The 18,978-nt window shown below is 51.2% G+C and overlaps 1 protein-coding gene across 1 annotated transcript; it reads left to right on the forward strand.

Moving 5' to 3' along the window:
* Nucleotides 1–436: 436 nt before the first annotated feature.
* LOC140599549 (ubiquitin carboxyl-terminal hydrolase 17-like protein 6) lies at nt 437–18,761 on the forward strand. Its single transcript, XM_072762698.1, has 4 exons — nt 437–1,961; nt 16,986–17,178; nt 17,504–17,608; nt 18,722–18,761. Exons 1-4 carry the CDS (start codon nt 437–439, stop codon nt 18,759–18,761), a joined length of 1,863 nt encoding a protein of 620 aa, XP_072618799.1.
* Nucleotides 18,762–18,978: the final 217 nt, after the last annotated feature.

Consider the following 18,978-nt stretch of genomic DNA (forward strand, 5'->3'; position numbering starts at 1 on the left):
GAGAGTGATCTTCCGTCTCCTAGAGCACTAATGTCTAACACTCCTTGGCTTCCTTGGCGTTACTCAAAGGAAAGGACATTCAAAAAGGTTTCCTCTGAACATAGAAACTCTGAACAAATTCTGTTCAGAAAGGTGCAGGGACAGTTAAGGAGGTTGAGAATAATCTGAAAGTGTTGCCTTTTGTGGGAGGCAAGGTTAGGAGCTGGGCTGACCTGAATGGTCTCCCTCAGAGAGGGACCACACCCAAATCCCATAATCCAATCAAGCAATTAGTGTGGATTAGAGGACTTTGTGCCTTATCCCAGGGCCAAAAGCCATAAAAGGTGGAGGTGAGGGTCACAATCTGCCATTTGGAAACTGGCTCAGTGAGAGGAGCATCCCTTTGCCACCTGAAGCTCCTGGTTGAATGTATCTTGTGGACACTGTTTCTGCAGGCATGGAGGCTGCCCACCTCCCCCGCTCAGAGGAGCCTCAGTTCAGTGCCTCTCCCAAACCCCAGTCATGCTGGTCAAGGAGAGGCGGTGCTGAAGTCCATGGAGGACCCTCTGTGCCCGAGAGGACATCCCCTGCATCAAAGACACTCTCCTCCCCAACTGACCCGTTGGCTCCCGCAGCACCAGGGCTGCCTCCCACCAAGACGCCTCTGAGTTGGAAGAGCCTTTCCCAGGTGGGCGCTGGGCTTCAGAACATGGGCAACACTTGCTATGTGAATGCGACCCTGCAGTGTCTGATCTACACAGAGCCCCTCGCCAGCTACATGCTGTCCCAGCAGCACGGGACCACCTGTAGGAAGCAGACATCCTGCATGCTGTGTACTCTGCAGGCTCACCTGACGCGGGTTCTCAGGACGTCTCATCCTGGACGTGTGCTCCGGCCCCTGCCACTCCTGCTCGCCGCCTTCCACAGAGGCAAGCAGGAAGATGCCCATGAGTATCTCATGTTCATTCTGGATGCAATGCAGCAAGCATGCTTGCCTGAGGACAAGCCCTCAGACCCTGAGCGTCCTCAGGACAGCACCCTCATCCAGCAACTCTTTGGGGGGTACTGGAAGTCGCAAATCCAGTGTCTCCACTGCCAAGGCATTTCGAGCACTCTGGAACCTTACCTGGACATCAGCCTGGACATCGGGGCTGCTCAGAGTGTCAGCCAAGCTTTGGAGCAGTTGGTGAAGCCCCAACTGCTGGAAGGTGAAAATGCCTACCATTGTAGTAAGTGTCTAGAGAAGGTGCTTGCGTCCAAGGTGTTGACTTTGCACACTTCCCCGAAGGTCCTCATCCTGGCCTTGAAACGATTCTCAGACTTGACAGGCCACAAAATGACTAAGGAGGTGCAATATCCTGAGCGCCTTGACATGCAACACTACCTGTCTGAGCAGAGGGCAGGACCCTTGGTTTATGTGCTCTATGCCGTGCTGGTGCATGCTGGGAGGAGTTGCCACAGTGGACATTACTTCTGTTTTGTAAAGGCAGGAAATGGCCAGTGGTATAAAATGGATGATGCTAAGGTCAGCGCCTGTGATGTGACTTGCGCGCTGAGCCAACCTGCCTATGTCCTCTTTTATATGCAGAAGACTGATCTGGAAAGAGACCTTGGGAGGGAGTCAGTCGAGGGAGGACTCGCATCTCCCGAGGCAGATCCCACGGTGGTGGGTGAGGCCTCAGGAGAGCCAGCAACGGATCCCTCCGTGAACCTTCCTGAGTTGGAGGAGCGTGGGGAAGAGACCTCAAGGCAACAAATGACATTAGACCAGTGGAGATGCCTCCAAGAACGCAACCGACCTAAGCCTGAACTCAATGTCAGGAGAAGAGAAATTGCCCTTCCTGAGGACGCAGTCATCCTTCACCACTCCAAATACACACCTGAGATGCCGAAGAATCATCCTCAACAGACCTTCGACCTGCTCACCACTGCAGCTGGGATGATCCCACCTCAGGTGGCCGGGGACGTGGCCAAAGCCCCGCGTGTGCCAGGGAGAGCCACCAGACCTACCAAGAGGACGAGCAAGAAGGGACAGAGGTCTGGGGAAGCAGTCCAGGGATGCGCCTCCTAACTTTGGTGCACAAGGGCGCACACACCCACAAACATAGCGTCACTCACTCCAAACCCGAACACAGTCCCATCCTGGAAACATTTTGTGTTGTGTGAAGTGTGTGTTCAGTGTGTGTGGAAGAACCATCTATCTGGTGTGTTCATGGGATATGGCCTTCAACTGAAACTAGAGGACACTGATATTTAAAACTGGTTCTTTGTCAGGATCTTATATTGGGATAGTGTGGATTTCATACGGGATGTATGGAGGAACCTGCCTCTCCTTCAGCCTTGGGGAGAGGGGGGCCACTTGCAGGTGAGAGGCAGTGAGCAGTCATGGTTGAGAGTGGACCTGGGGTTGGAGTGATTTTATTTGACCCTCCCGTGATGCTCCCACTTCCCATTGCTTCTCTTCTATTTATACTGAAAGAATATTTTCCTAAACAAAAGTATTTGTGGGGTCTTGCTAGCAATACACATTGCTTTTGGTCATTGCTTGGAAATTGTAAGAAAGGAATTAAATGCTTATTTTGGGGGAGATAACTGCATCCAGCCTGGTGGAATCACGTTGATTATATTATGTTCACTTCACTCTCTCCCACATTAACACTGAAGAGAAGGAAACTAACAAGGACTCGTATTCCAAAGGGAAATGCCCAGCGTCCTTTGAACATAAGTTTTTACGACTATTTTGCTACCATCTGCTCTGAGGCACCTCCTGACACAGAAGTGGACTCTGGATTTCAGACCAGTTCAAATTCAAATTTGGACCTGGGTTGATACCTCTGGAAAACAGTGCCAAGTTCATGAATCTAGCAAAAGGTTTTTGAGGTCAGGTTATAGGTGCTCTGCGTTATCTTTTTATTTTTACAGAAGAGATTGTCAAATTATTGTAGAATGGAAATTATTGCATGACCACCAAATGCCTCTGAGTGTGACCATAGATGTGCAGTTGTAACATCACATCATAATGTTATTTTCACTCTGTATTCAAACTTGGACATGCCACCCTTACTGGAGAGTAAGGGGCAATAGGATCTGTGCAGAAGAAATCACACTGGTTTGTAGATTTTCATGTATCAAAGGCAGATTCGAGATATAAAGTGTCAAGATTTTTTTCTTGTCTGGGAATAGTGTTTCTTTTGACCAATACAGTTTATTGTGTCGTAAAGAGTGAGGGAACCTTTGTGCATGTCCTGCCAAGAGTTCCCTAAGAAGTCCTGCAGGTATCCCCGTCCTCTGCTGACTGTCATAGGGGATGAGACAGCTCATGGACTCGGGGACTTGTCCTCCACAGCAGAGGACCCTGAGAGGGTGTCTGTTGGAATGAGGATACGTCCCCACCAGGACTGATGTGGTGAACCAGCAATTCCTCCGCTGCACTGGATGGAAACGGTGAAGTCCACAACGTGCTGGGGGTCCTGCTTTTGTGCGCCTACACATACACTGCCCCCTCTACACAGATGCTGCAGTTTTGCGTTAGGTAAATCTATAGGAATGTCAAAGCGTGCTTACCAATCCGGAATGTCAAGTTTGTCTTAGTGAAATCCATTTTCTAACACATGTAGGGAAATCATCCTGGCAATTTGTAAATTGGTTATAAACAGAAATTAACAAGTTAATCTGAAATTGTTTTATAAATATCTGAATTTCTGATTTAGAAAAAGATCCCATCCAGAGTTCTGCAAGTTACACCATGTTTTCTCCTAGAAGACGTTTTCTGTACTTGTTGATATTATTTTTCTGAAATTGTTATGCAGGGATCCCTGGGTGGCGCAGCGGTTGGGCGCCTGCCTTTGGCCCAGGGCGCGATCCTGGAGACCCGGGGTCGAATCCCACGTTGGACTCCCAGTGCATGGAGCCTGCTTCTCCCTCTGCCTATGTCTCTGCCTCTCTCTCTCTCTCTCTGTGTGTGTGACTATCATAAAAAAAAAATGAAATTGTTATGCAGAATATTGCATCTGCTTTGTTTGTTTTTGCACTAAAAAGTTATTACAAAGTTGTGTGTTTTTTTTATTCTTGATAATTAATTCCCACATATGATTTGGTGTGCAGGCTTTTTCTCCCCAGTATTTCAGAACCTTGAAATAGTTATTTTATTTCCAGTTTGGCTCCTCACAGAAGCTTCTTTGCCTGCTTCCCGTGAGTGGAATTCCCACAGCCACCTCTAGGTCACCTGCAGCTCAAATTCATATCCTCCCCCCATGGGAATTTCTCACTCTGACTCACTGGCTCAATATAGGGGAAGCGCCAGCAGCCATTTCAGAGGAAATGCAATGGCACATAGGGACATTATTCTTCAGGGTCTCTTCAGTTATGAGAGCTCTGACCAGGAAGATGCTTGTATGAGAAGTTAGGGTGGAGGGAGTAGATTGAACCAGAAGCACACCATCTCTGTCCAAGGCTAGCAGAGACCCCTAGGAGGGATGACGGGAGATGGTTGGATAGCACACTGTGGGGGCTGTGGAAGCTGGACAGTCAGCAGATGGATTCTCTGGTTAGGTGTCTTGACGTCAATGCTCATCCTGTCCAGGCATCCATTAGTCACTCGAGGGGTGTCGCTCTATATCGAGATCTATTACTCATGAGGACAGACCAAAGAATCTGCAGAGCCTCCAACAGAACAGATTCATTAGTTCTTTCCTGGGACACCAGAATTGCCAATCCTGGATGAAGTTCTAGGTAGATCTGCTACCTGTTTCCAGGTTACAATGTGTTGAGTCCTGGCTCCATCACCCTGTGGCAAGATGTCAGGCTGGAATTGTTTTCACAGCGGGGATCTGGGCTGAAACTGGGTTTTGGGGATAGCCCCAAGGCTAGATTCCATGGCACTATATGGAGGTTTAAGCTGGGAGGCCACATCCAATCAATGGTCTATGAGCTTGACAAGGAGGGTAGGTTCCTGTCCATGGTGGGTGAATGTAAGCTGAAGGATTACCTGACTCCCCTTCCTGAGGTTTTGTGTTGTCCAGCAGGAGAAAACAAAGTCAGGACTTTTCACAGGAGATATCCTAGGGCATGTGTCTCCTGGCAGGTTCAAGCTCAGGCAGGAAACTTGGGGAAACAGCTTCTAGGGAGATTGCCTCCTCCCGTGAGGCGTGCATCATCCCATTACCAGCTGCTCCAATTGAAGACACCACAGATGACTACATCTTAGCTCTGCCTCTCCACTTTATAGAAATCAAGCAGAGTAAAAGGCATGGAGATGAGAACAATCCATTCCAAGGTGATATTATTAAAAGTGCTCATTTTAATGGGAAACGAACCCCACCCCTGTGGTGATAAGGGGACATTAAATACATTAGGCTCCTGTTACAGAGGGCGAGATGAGAAGGTTTCAATACAGTGTTTTAGTTTCATAAGAAGAAGCCATTGCATTCACTCTTCTGGCAGTGGACCGAGCTAATCCTGTCTTCAGAAAGTAGGATAGAGGGGACATTCCTCAGCATCTTAAAAGCCATCTACGGAAAGCCCACAGCAAACATCATTCTCAATGGGGAAGCACTGGGAGCCTTTCCCCTAAGATGAGGAGCAAGGCAGGGATGGCCACTCTCACCCCTGCTATTCAACATAAGATTCCTAGGAATCAGCCTATCCAAAGAGGTAAAGGATCTATACCATAAAAACTACAGGACACTTCTGAAAGAAATGGAGGGAGACACAAAGAGATGGAAAAATATTCCATGCACACGGACAGAAAGAACTAATATTATGAAAATGTCAGTGCTACCCAGGGCAATTTACACCTTTAATGCAATCCCTATCAAAACACTTTGAGAGGACTTTCAAAAAGAGTGGGAACAAATCATCTTAAGATTTGTGTGGAAACAGAAAAGACCCCAAATAGCCAGGGGAATATTAAAAGGAAAACCATAGCTGTCTTTAAAAGTTTTAGTGATACTGTGTGTGATACACGATTTGGAATATATATGGAATCAACACATTTTGTTGCATTAGGGATTTTTCCATTTGGAGACATCTCAGTAAATCATTTCCACGTGGTGGCTCTAGCATGTCGGGGCTCACATCCCAGCGATCACACAGAAACAAACAATTGAAGGAAACATGGAACCTGAAGACTCCACAAGCAAGCAAGGGAACTCGGGGAGAGAATGGAATTTTAAGAAATATCTCACAGAGGAAGAGCATGGAGTGAAGACACTGGGTGCAGAGACGGGAGACAGTGGGGGATAAGGAGGAGCCCCACCGTCAGGAGGGAATCCGATGCTGCCAATTACTTCCAATGTGGCTGCTTTTGCCCTTGGAGTGTCCTAGATAATGTCTGCTTGAGGGCCTTTCTGTCTCATGCTTCTTACCTGGAAATGAGAAATAAGGCCAAACATGTGGGTCTCAGGAATGTGGGAGGGAGCCCTGAATCCAGCAGCACGGCCACTGGGGAGTCTCCCTGAGAATCTCTCTCCCTCTCTTTTTCGGCCCCCCTCTCTCCAGCTTCTCTGTGGTCTCTCTCTGGTCTCTCCCTTTCTCAAATAAATAAACAAACAAATCTTAAACAGAAACAAACAATGAAAAGTGTTCACGTCTTGGCATCTATGTCCCCACATCCAAGTCGATTAGATCCGTGGAGCCCGGTGTTACTCAGTATTTCAGGGTGTGGGAAGCACTGAAGTCCTTTGCACTTTGCTACACTGACCTCCTCTCTCGTGTCCGATCCACCTCCCAACTCAGAGACATTTTCAAGACTTTCCCAACAATGTGGTTTGGTTTTGGGGTCTGCCGTGCACAGTCTGGATCCCTGCTCAGTGAGAGGCTCCATCTCACTCTCCAACTGGCACAGATCTATCCCCTTAGCTCTCTATCTCAGTCTGTCTGATGAATAAATAAAATTTAAAGAAACCCTGATATTTTCTCCACAAAATTCAAATTGTCACATTATTTTCTAATAACTGTGATTCGTGAATGTTATAATTCATTCTGAAAGGAAATAATGGAAATATGAGACCAAAGTTTGAAAGAACATGAGAATGGCCGCCCAAATCATAAGAATCAGCATAATCACGCATTAATTACCTTTCAATAATGCATTAGTCAATCTTGCCCCAAAGAAATATAATTGTTGCATAGCACCCTTTAGTTAACCTCAAAACCCACATTCATTCAGTTGAGAATGTCTTTCTGAGGTGTCACCCAAGGGCCAAAATTGGATTGGAAGTGATCTGAAATTCTGTGCCCACCTCTTCTTTGTCAGGAGATTGTCACACAGATGGATGACAGTAAAGTGTCTGGACAGGTTAGAGTTGCTGGGATACGGAGCAATTCCCTGTGGGAGATGGGTCCTTGCCAGTCGCCTTCTCTTCAGTCAAAGGTTGGGGTGGATTTGGAAGGGGCTGTGATTCAATCAACATGATACAATCAGGCAGGATGCATTTAACTCCTGAAATATAAGCATTTCATTGCCTATTTGCATTTCCAAATATTACCAAGCCCCAGGTTTATGGGTTGACTTCTCAATATATATTTTGTGCCCATAATTTCGGGAAAAGAATTCTGTCACCATACAAGGCCATCGACTTACATGGCAGTTTGTCATTTCTTTGTGTAGGTGCCCTGTGTTTTCAAATCGGTGCTGGTCGTATATGACCATACACATTGCTGCCGACACTCCACCCATGCTGGTTTGGACAAATGGTCTTTCAATATAGAGAGAAGATAAGCAATGGGATGAGGGATGCATGAGGACACGGTCAGACATGCTCACACTGACCCCTGGTCCTCAGCATCATTTCCACACTCAGAGCTGGCTGCTCACTGCTTCTAATCCTTTCACCTGCAAGGGCTCATTTTCCCCACGGATGAAGGAGGGGAGGATTCACCCAATGTGCATTCAACTGTGCTAAATACATCTATTACTAATATCCATAACCTATACCAGTTTGTTCAGATAACTCTGTCATCTTCCATATCTGGATGAGAGTGGATTTTCCTTTGGGAAGAAAGGTTTGGGTTTGGTTTGGCTGTGTTTGGTTGTGTTTGGTTTGGTTTGGTTTGTTTTTTTGATGGCTGGGAAGCAAGACACGTGAGGTGACGAGAGGGGGAGAACAGGCCTGCTCAGGACTTCTTCTGCTAGCCTTTCTCCCTGGTCTCCCTGTGCACATGGACAGAATCCCCTCCACTGCCCATGAAGTCCCAATTGTGCTGGAGAGCCCAGCATTAAGGCCCTTTGCTCAAGCCTGCCTGCCTCCTCACCCCTGTGCCCTATATTCCTGCATGTCCAAGAATCCTTAGGCTACTTTGCTAGTTCCAATCCCAACATGCCCCCGTGAGGATAGGCCTTCCTACCTTTGGACCTCTGGGATTTTCATAGGCTTCCAGAAAGTAGGGAATATTTCTATTTATGTACGCATCTCTTGAGTGCCCAGGAAGCTGCATTTTCCTCAGAAGCCATGAGATAGCAATAGGGCAGCATTCATGGGATGAGACAGGGGCCTGAGGCTTAAGGGGCCAGACTCTGACCTGGGTCACATAATGATTGCATGAATGGGAGTTACTTAGGGCTTGGGGGCGGGAGAAGGATCCCACACTGTGGCTTTTCTACTGCCTTTTGACATTTTAAACCCTAGTGTGCTCATCGAGGTGCTCCTCTACCCTCCACCTACAGGCATCTGCACAGAGAAAGGGAACACCCTTAAGCAGATGCTCTGGAGTGAGAAAAGAGCAGTCAGTTGTTTTTCCCCCCCCCAAAAAAAAGAAAGAAAGAAAGAAAGAAAGAAAGAAAGAAAGAAAGAAAGAAAGAAAGAAATTCTCTGAATACAAGTATGGGAGTGCTTGGATTGGTTTGTTCTCATTTGGCATGGTGTTGTATTGTTTTGTTTCCATGGGCCCATATCAGAGATATCCCTGAGAGAGAGAGACTGAGAGAGAATGAGAGAGAGAGAGAGAGAGAGAGAGAGAGAAAGAGAGAGAGAGAGACACCGTGGCCTTGGTCTCGTGCTCTTTGGACAACTTGTCAACCATTGCCTCCTTAGGAAATCATCAGGAGGGTAAAAAATCTCCTTGCCCAGGTCTCAGAAAGGAGGCATCATGATCCAACATTAAAGATGGATCCAGAATATGTATAGAGGGAAACCACCCACTCATCCCATTACAGACCAACCTGCGACCCAGGGCCCATACAGTAAACAGGGCTCCCTCACAGGGTGAACAGGGATCAATGTTCCCTATGCAGTACTTCATGAAGGAGACTGGGTGTGCAGGAGACCCTCAAAGTCTACATATCCCCCAAAACTATCAAGCTGTTGTCTTGTCTCAGTTAATTAAGGCTGGAGGAATTAAATTAACTATAGAGAGTTTCAGAATTGCTGAGATTTAAAAAAAAGGAACACAAAATCAAAAGAAACACATGCATGCATTTCATCGGTGCTAACATTTTATTAAGGAAAATAAAACACTACACACAAATCTAAATTAACTCTGAGAATAACTGAAATGCACAGATGAAATATTGCCCATCACAATTCCCACAAAGCTAACACCAAAGTCTAGAAAAACTCATCTCAGTAGAAAACAATATGTCCATTTGTACGGCCCACAGTGGGTGCTCAATGCCAAAACCCCAAAGGCGGACATGTGTACACCAGAGACCTTAACAACTTACATTCTATTTCCAATGGAGTAACAAGTGCTGATTCAAATTTCCCTCCATTTATTGGAAAACCCATTTGCAGAAGAGAAAATTGACATTCCAGAGGGAGGACTACCCCTTGCCACAGTACACAGATTTCCCTAAAGAAAAGTGCAAGGTGGGTTTTGGGGTTCAGTGTCTGTGCACGGCCCCAGGAGCATGACAAGAAGCACACTGTGGACCCGGGAATTTCCATGCAATGCAGCAGAGCAAGCGCTGATTCCCCACAAGAGTCCCAGAGGGGGCCACGTCCTCAGGTCCACAGACACTCCGTCAGGGTTCAGTGGGCTGGAGGACAATGTCCGAGGCCAGGAGCTGGCTCATTCGCTCTCAGTGTCTTCTGAGGATGAGGACACCTGTAGGTCACCTTGGAGGACACTCCAGGGGCCACAGACACAGGCTTTGTCCGACATGTGGGGGGCAGGAGGGCCCTGAGCAGGGCCTGGCTTCTCAGGAGGAAGGAATGAGGGAACTGCTAGGAACCCGGAGCTCCAGCAGCTTCAGTCCAATCTGGTGAAGACCATTCTCAGGAGCTGAGTGGGGGCCCGCTCAGAGGGCGGCTGGGGGGCTTGGTGCAGGGCTGCAGCGTTTCCAGGTGAGGTGTGGCAGGTGTGGGCTGCTGGCCCTTGCTTGGCCGGAGGGCAGGTGTCTTCCTAGTCTGCGGGGACCCGGCTGTGCATCCACGGGCACGTCTGCTTCCTGGAGGACACAGACTCCCCGAAATCCCCACAGGGGCTCCCTGGATGTTCCTGTCTGTGTGCTGCCTGGGGCTCCACTGCGCTTTCTTTTGGGAGTTCTGGGACCAGTCTAGGGGCATCTTGGCACATTTCTTGCCTGGCGTCTGGAGGTGCATTTGGGAATTGTCTGCCAACGCATTGCTGAGAGTGGGACAGGTGTTCTCCTCAGGATACTTGGGTGGTGCCTGGGTGTGTTCCAGCCCATGGTCCTTGGTGTCAGCCTGGGGACCCTCGCGGGAGACTCTGCAGGGCCTCTTGGGTCTCTGCTGCACAACCAGGCTATCAGCTCTGACATAGGGTTGGCGAGCCGGCTGAGGGGTGTCAGCGATCGGACCTTACTGGGCACCAGGAGGTCCACCAGGTGTCCTGAGGGTAACTTTAGGGCTTCTGAGACGAGATGTGGAATGGGACCGGACACTCACGACTGGATTGTCAGTACGTGGTTCCATCAGCAGGGCAGGCTCAGGGATAGAAGGCCTCCTGGTGGTGTAGACGGGCATCGGCATGTGTGGACGCTGTGGGAAAAGAGAACACATGGGACTCCATCAGTTTGGCCTCGGCACCAAGGCAAAATGAACATTCAGGAAAAAAAGAAAGAAACCAACAAATGGCCAAGTGCTTAGTAACCACCCCCTCCCCTGGAACAGGGAAACAAACAGATGGGATCTGTTGACCTAGGAGTAGGGAATGGGGCTGCACAGCTGGTCCGGAACAAAGGCATGACAGGATGCTGCTGATGCACTTTAGACATGGGGGGGGGCGGGGGGAACACGCAAAGTCCTGCCTCACAGTGATGTTTCCTCCATTGGACCAGCTCTTCCATCCGCTCTGCTCATGAGGTGATAGGAGTCCTGCTGCTGGAGAGTCATGGTGGCAGCTCCTTAGTGGGGATGGGCAGGGGGGTGATGTGTCATGAAGGACAGAGGCCTGTTCTCTGAGGTTGGTATGTGCTCCAGGAGTGCCGCCAATGACCATCACATGCCAACAAGCCACGGATCACACACATAGAAGGCATAAGGCAACATCATGGGCACCAAGGGAAAAAAGGGTGCAAAGACCATGCTACTCAACTGCCACTAGTCAGAGAGGAAGTGCAGTCCCGCCTCCCCCAGGAGGCCCATGGAGCCCAGTGAGTCCCCAAGGGCACAGCCCGGGAAGCAACGCACACTCACCCTCACATAGTCACAAGATTCCGTGTCTTCCTTCCAGGTGCGCTTCTGCCCCTCCCGGGGTCTCCTGGGGAACCTGTGGAGCAGGGCCTTCCTCTGCTCGGCTTCTTGCCTGCACGAGAAATCAAAGCATGGAAAGGAGAAGGAACTCCCTTCCCTGGCTTCCAGCCAGACACCTGCTCAGGGCTTGGCCCAACCTGGTCCTTTCATTCCTCAGCCACTCTATGCCCACCTCTGCTCCCCCCTGACTACAGTGTCCCACCAGGTCATCCAGGCAGTTTGTTTCATGCAGAGCCTATGAGAGAGTCTGCCTTGGCATGTGCCAAGCTCCATACATTCCCTGGTGCAGGGACATTGTCCAGCTACAAAACCCCACACCAAATCAGCAGGGACAGCTCCATCACCCAAATGTGGACCCTGTTAGCCTGGGAGCTCCTCTGCCTGCCTCGCCCAGCCTGGCTCTTCCCGCAGCTGCCCTGCACCCTGTGCATGCACACGGCTTCGGGGTCTGTCGTATCATCCCTGGCATTCGGGTTTCCAGCCCCATTCCTCACCTTCGTCTCTCTGCCTTCTCCCTCTCAGCCTGGTTCAACAGCCCAGCCTGGTGCCACTGGTCCCACTGACTTCCCGGCTCCACACTCCTCCAGCCTCCTGGAGCCCAAGGCCACAGGAACGAGGGTAGTGCCCCAGTGTTTTATGGGGCATCTGGTGCTTGATGCCTTGTGTCCAAAGGCCCCACAGTCCCTGCACTTTACCTGGGTGAGGAAGGAGCTGGGGTCAATGCAACCACTGAAATGCCAGTGAACCTGCCAAGCACACGAATGGGAGGACATCCTCATGGAGTGGCACATGGGATGAGGACAGGGGACATCCTATCTGGCTAGTGAGGTGTCAGTATAGTGAAGACCTCTGGATGCTTACTCCCCGTCCCGTGGAACGGAGGAAAGGGGAAGAGGGATTGGAGGTGTCAGGTTGAGGACAGGTGGAAACATCATTAAGATTTGGGACAAACACAAGGCTCAATCTGATCTAATGGTGCCCTGGGGCTGATGCTCAGAGCCTCTGAGTGTCCCAGTGTATAGCCTGGGGGATTTCCTGCCCATGTCATGATGGACAACTGAGTCTGGGCCATGATCTTCCGGGAGCCTAGCCTGTCTCAAGACCCCTGGCAGATCTCCTGCTTCAAAACCCATGGCAGCCTCCCCACTCACCCTGGGATCCTCCTCTGTGCTGGGAACTCTGAGGGCCAGTCCTGCTGTCTGTGGCTTCTTGCCTTTCTGGGTTTTCAAGGGTCTGTCGGGCCCAAGCTGGGAGTGACGGGCCACCATCTGTCCCACGGCCTGGAGGGACAAGTCAGTCTGCTTCGGGGATGGATTTTGGGTAGCCTGAGGGAAAAGAAACACGTGAGTCCTATTCACCATGACATGGGCCTGGTCCCTGTACCGTCTTCCCAAGGAGGCCTCAGTGAGGTCAGGACAGTCGTGCCAAACACACATTTCCCCCTGTCACTTCTCTTTCCTCCTTCCTGCCTACGCTCTCCCGGCCAAGCCACATTTCCGCTCTGAGGAAGGCTGCCCTTAAGCAACGACTCTTGTTGACAGTATCATTAAGTCTCTCTAAAATCACCTTTGGAAGCAAAACCAGGGACAAGACCTCTCACGGTTGAGGTCCAGTGGGATGCACCATGGAGCACGCAAAGGGCAAAAGCATCAAGTAAATGGGCTTCCCTCTCATGTGAATGCCCCTTGTGACACCAGAGGAAGCCACAGTTAAGTCCAAATTTCTTGGGAAAACACATTCTCCTCTACTCGATGGGAAGCTGCCCATCTGAACACTTCCATTCCATGTCTTCGTGGCAGTGCCCCCAATTAACTGCCATCGAAGCTTTGGGAGGTGAATTTCTTCTCACCTTGGGAACCAGGTGATTCTTCTATTGAAAAAAAGGTCAATTATTTATGGGAGAGTGTGTGTGTGTGTGTGTGTATGTATGAGGGAGAGTGATTACCTGAGCTATAGGAAGGACAGAGGGAGAAGCACACACTCCAGTTATCAGGAAAGTCAGTGAGGGCCTGGATCCATCTCCTGAGATCATGACACGACCCAAGTCAGTCCCCGAAACAATGGAGCTGCCCAGGTGCCCTGATCCTGTGTGTTCTCTAGGCCTGCAGGGCCCACTGAGACATTTACGGGCCTTCTGTCCCTGCTTGTCCACCACCCCACACCAATGTGACACCTGAGGCCCCATTCATTGGCATTGGAACCTCCAGGTGTCCTGGGCATTCACAGCCATGCCTTGGCTCAGTCTCTGTCCTCAGAACATGTTAGACCAGAAAGAGTCCTTAACCCGTGGAGGAAGGGCCAATCCCTCCATCATTTCCTCACTGTCCCATTGCTCAGTCAGGGATGGTAGGACCAGTGGCCCAAAAACTCACCTGAAGTGCAATTGTGGTCCTCACACCCATCAGGAGAGGCTGAGAAAGGTCCTGGACAGACTCCACTGCAGGAGACTGTGTGTCCCGTGGGAGAGAGGGATGGTCAGGAATGGCCACTTCCGTGCTCCCGGACTTTTATACTGCCCCAAGGGCATGTGACATTTCAGCCACTTGAAAGACGTCCCCCTAATCCTCTTAGATGCTGCAGGGATTGAGCCAATCAGTAGCTGCAATGAGGCTAGTGATGCCCTCATGAGAACGATTTCTATGACTGTGTGTGTGCGCCTGTGTGTGTGTGTCTCTGTGAATGGAGGTGTGAGTCCATGCGGATTTGGTGGGGATTGGAATTTCTGCAAGTGAAATTATATTGGTACATTTTACTGTGGAAATTAACCTCAGGACTCATGTTTCCTGATCTATTGGTATTTTACCAACACTTCTGCTCAATTTAGACATAATGGTATTAAAACTGGGGTCAGGGTTTGAGGTTATTCAAGATATTATATCCATTTTCTCAACTAACTTTCAGTTAAAAACTGAAATACCAGAAAGAGCAAGATCTTCCAATCGGCTATAATCGCTTGATTGGATTAAGGGATTTGGGTGTGGTCCCTTTCTCATAGAGACCTTTCAGGCCATTCCAGGTCCTAATCGTGACTCCCTCATCAGACAGCACCTTCAGGTCTTTCTCAACCTCCCTAACTGCCCCTGCTCCTGTCTGAACAGAATTTGATCAGTTTCTATGTTCAGTGGATATCTCTATGAATGTCCTTTTTCTTCCTCAGTAACCTCAAGCGAGCCAAGGAGTGTTTGACGTCAGTGCTCTAGGACAGGGAAGATCACTCTCCAAAGGAGCTCAGGTATCACATAGGAACACGTTCTCCTCACCAGCCAGAATGTTTGTAGCTGTAACCAATTATTTGGGAATATGGCATCCTTTGCTTTGCTTCTACACTTCCATCTCTCTCGACTATGATCCCAATCTACAAAGATTGTGAAGGTTTTGATGAATACCAGTTTCTGCCTAGCTGTGGCCCGGGTCCATCACAAGCGAAATTCTCTGGCTGGTTTTATGCTTTTGTGAAACATTCCTTTGAAACTCCCTTTCCTACAAGAGTCTATATCCTAAATCCAGTGTTTATATGCCTCATTTTAACTGTTCCTCAGGGAATTCCACCCCAATATCCTGTATATTCTCTTGATTCAGTTGGAATATGTTGTAGGCTTGTGCCTTTTTCCACATTGTGGGCTTGGCAGGTGTGGATGCAGGTAGGAGGGCACTGGGCTAGCTTGTGGTTTGAAAGTGTCGTTATGGCTTCTTCCGCCTACAGAATTGGTCGTGTCTGCTGAACATTTTTGAATCGACATGACAATTCATTCCTACTTGTGACCATGATCCTTTGCATTGGAAAAGGAGGCAGCGTTGTGTAGGATAGAATAGTGAAGAATAATGAAGTTTAGGAAATTGTATAAGTCTTAGGAAAGGTGGAAACCTAAGTCTATTTGTCTTCTTTACTGACCAGAGGCCAAGAGAAACAGGAACATTTTGCCAGGCCTTCGTCAGTGATTGGGCATCACAAGCCCTGGGGCCCTGCTGAATTCTTGATGTTCACTTGTCATCCCTGGACACGAAGAGAATAAAATTGTCATCTCTGAAGCCACCATGTTTTAGGATATTGATTCTGTACCCATGGAGTCCAATAAAAAAACGTGTGTAGGATGCTCTACATGATATCTCCGTTTGACCTGAAAGTTTTAATCCCTAAACTTACCCTGCCAATGAAGGCATCTACTGAGACCCCTGATGAGACTGTCCAGACCCATTCCACATCTCCTCTGAGTACCCATAAAGTTAGCCTCAGCCCACCTGGTGGACCTCCTAGTGCCCAGGAAGTGCCAATTGCTGACACCCGTCAGCCGACTCACCAAACCTGTGTCAGGGCTGATAGCCTGGTTGTGCAGCAGAGACCCAAGAGGCCCTGCAGAGCCTCCCTCAAGGGTCACCAGGCTGGCTCCCAGTGACATGGGCTGGGAAAAACCCAGGCACCACTCAAGTGTCCTGAGGAGAACACCTGTCCCGCTGTCAGCAACGCATTGGCAGACAACTCCCCGATGCCCCTCCAGACTCCAGGCAAGAAATGTGCCCAGATGCCCCTAGACAGGTCTCCAAACCCCCAAAAGAAAGCGCACTGGAGCCCCAGCCAGCAACTTCCAGGATCATCAAGGAAGCCCCTGTGGGGATTTCAGGGAATCTGTGTCCTCCAGGAAGCAGACGTGCATTTGGATGCCCAGCCATGACCCCGCAGCCCAGGAAGACACCCGTCCTCTCGCCAAGGAAGGGCCCCAGCCCACACCTGCCAAACCTCACCTGGGAATGCTGCAGCTGTGCACCAAGCCCCCACGTCCACCCTCTGCGCGGGCCCCCAGTCAGCCCCTGAGAATGGTCTTCACCAGATTGGACAGAAGCTGCTGGAGCTCCCGGTTCCTAGCAGCTCCCTCATTCGTTCCTCCCGAGAAGCCAGGCCCTGCTCACGGCCCTCCAACCGCTCATGTTGGACAGAGCCTGTGTCTGTGGCCCCTGGAGTGTCCTCCACGGTGACCTACAGGTGTCCTCATCCACAGAAGACACTGAGAGTGAATGAGCCAGCTCTTGGCCTCGGACATTGTCCTCCTCCCCACTGCACCCTGACAGGGTGACTGCAGACCTGAGGACGTGGCCCCCTCCTGCACTCATGTGGGGAATCAGCCCTTGCTCAGCTGCATTGTGTGGAAATTCTTGGGTCCACGGCGTGCTGCCTCTCATGCTCCTGGGGCTGTGCACCCACCCCCAAAACATACCTTGCACTTTCCTTAGGGAAATCCATGCACTATGGCAAACGCTACTCTTCCATGTGGAATGTCAATTTTCTCTTCTACAAATAGAATCTCAGGCCTCCCGGTGGCTCCCTGCAGGCTGCACGTCCCCTCTGTCCCACCTCAGGGTGCAGGGGCCTCGGCCGGGAAGGGGCATCGGATCGCCCCGATGAAGTCCAGCCAGACGGAGCTGCTGGGGCACGAATACGACAACTGCTGCCCGCCTTGCAGCGCAGGGACGTCATCTCCATTTGCAGCTTCTTAGACAACGATCATGGATTCGCCACCACGGACGAGGTGCTGGGCCTGCTGTTCACCGAGTGAGCACCTGCCCCTCCGCAGCCCAGGGGTGGGCCACCTGCTTGTGGGGAAGCTGGGGATGGTGTGAAATTCCCGGCCTGGGGCTTCTCCCCTGCCTGGAGCAGGGCCACCCAGGCACTAGCGGGGTCCTGGAGGGCAGCCCTGGGGCCTGGCCTGTGGCAGGTCGGCCAGAGGGCCTGTGCCTGTGATCAGCAGCCGTCCTCCTCCTCCGTGACGAGGCCTGTGCCTCCTTCCACACTGTCACCAGGGTCCTGAGCTGGCCTGTTTCCCCATTAAAAGGGAGGTTTGAGAGTCCATCAGGGGTCTGTGTCCTGGGTCAACCAGACAGGGGGTCCCCAATGACCCCGGGACGCCTCAGACCCACTCGGATATCGGCCATGGGCCAGGCCGGAGCCCTTTCATGCTCAAGCCTTCAGGAAGCCCCAGGAGGTGCGGGCGCTTCTCCGGGAGCTGCCCGTGGCCCCATGCACAGAGCTGACGGCCCCCGGGGCTCCATCCTAATAGGGGGTCAGAGGGTGACAGCCCCCATGATGAGAGGTCGCATCCACAGGATAATTCATGGAAAGACCCCCACCCTCCTCTAGATATGGGTGCATTGAGGCTGTGTGTGGTGACGAGACGGTCCAGCAATGTTGGAAACTATGAGTGACTCTGGCTCCTGCACGAGGGCCTTCCCTCTCCAGGAAGGCAGTGAGGGGGCTGTGGGGTGGGGGGGGCTGCAACCTCACCCCACACATCTGCAATTCCCATGACAGGGTAAAGGTCTAAGGGCCCTTCAGTAAAAGAGCAAAGGAGAGCCAGGATGGGGTGTGGGCTTGGTGGGAGTTACTGGGACCCCTAAGGAGAACTTCTCCATGCCCGCCTCTTGCACCCCTCTGTCTGCACCCCACCTGGGACGCAGAGCAGAAGGGGTGTGGAGCATCACACTCCCCAATCTGGTGGCACCTGGACCCGGGGGCACAGCAGGTGCTCAGGAGGCCCGGTGAGGGTTCCCGGACCTGGCGGTCCCGCCCCGTGGGAGATGGGATATTAGGGTCAGTGGAAGGACCCCCCTGGGAGCCCCTCATGAGGGAGGCAGCACAGAAACACAGGAAGGAAGGTTGCGGTCCCGGGTGGCTCCTGGCAAGGCCTGGCAGGACACATAGCCCCAGCCCTCCTAGCTTGGACCTTCCCAGAGGACAGTGTGTGCAGTGAGGGCAATGACAGTCCAGACGCCCCCCGTACCCGTACGCCTGCCGGTGGACTCAAGGGGCAGGTGGGCAGGGACCAGGGTGAGGAGGGAGCCCCGCTTCCCCAGGAAAGACAATGAGGTTCACCCCGCTGGGCGTGGGATCCCCGCACAGAGGCTGTGTGCCAGCCCCTCCTCGGGGAGCAGGCCTGTGGCAGGCAGGACTGCCAGGTGGCAGGGGGACGAGGAGCAGGACTTGCCTCCAACATCCCGAGAGGGAGACTGGGGCCCCAGGTCCTGCAGGACTTCCCCAGGACACCTGTGAGTGAGGGCGCCCTGTCTTCTGACGCCTGTGCCCTCCTGTCCTTCCCCAGGGCCATCTCCTGCATGCTGGAAATATGGCTGGATTATTAGGATGACGTTTGTCAGCTCCCAGAACTTTCCTCCCTGAGGATGAATCTGGAATTCCTGAGGCAGTGCATGCCAGGCTCAGAAGTGGAACTCCGTGCCCGGCGTTAAATCCAGCAATTCAGACGCCTCCATGCAGCAGAGCCAGAGGCTGGGGGTGAGGAGCCCTGGGGGTGGCCGAGCTGGGGACTATGGCGGGGGGCATGGATCCAGCCTCCATGCA

This window comes from Vulpes vulpes, chromosome 7 (genome assembly GCF_048418805.1).
Source record: "Vulpes vulpes isolate BD-2025 chromosome 7, VulVul3, whole genome shotgun sequence".
Taxonomy (NCBI): domain Eukaryota; kingdom Metazoa; phylum Chordata; class Mammalia; order Carnivora; family Canidae; genus Vulpes; species Vulpes vulpes.

Coding starts and splice junctions, on each gene's coding strand:
- LOC140599549 (XM_072762698.1), top strand. CDS start 437: ATGGAGGCTGCCCACCTCCCCCGCTCAGAGGAGCCTCAGTTCAGTGCC. Junction 1,962..16,985: donor GGACGTGGCCAAAGCCCCGC/GTGTGCCAGGGA, acceptor GTCCCACCTCAG/GGTGCAGGGGCCTCGGCCGG. Junction 17,609..18,721: donor CCTTCAGGAAGCCCCAGGAG/GTGCGGGCGCTT, acceptor GTCCTTCCCCAG/GGCCATCTCCTGCATGCTGG.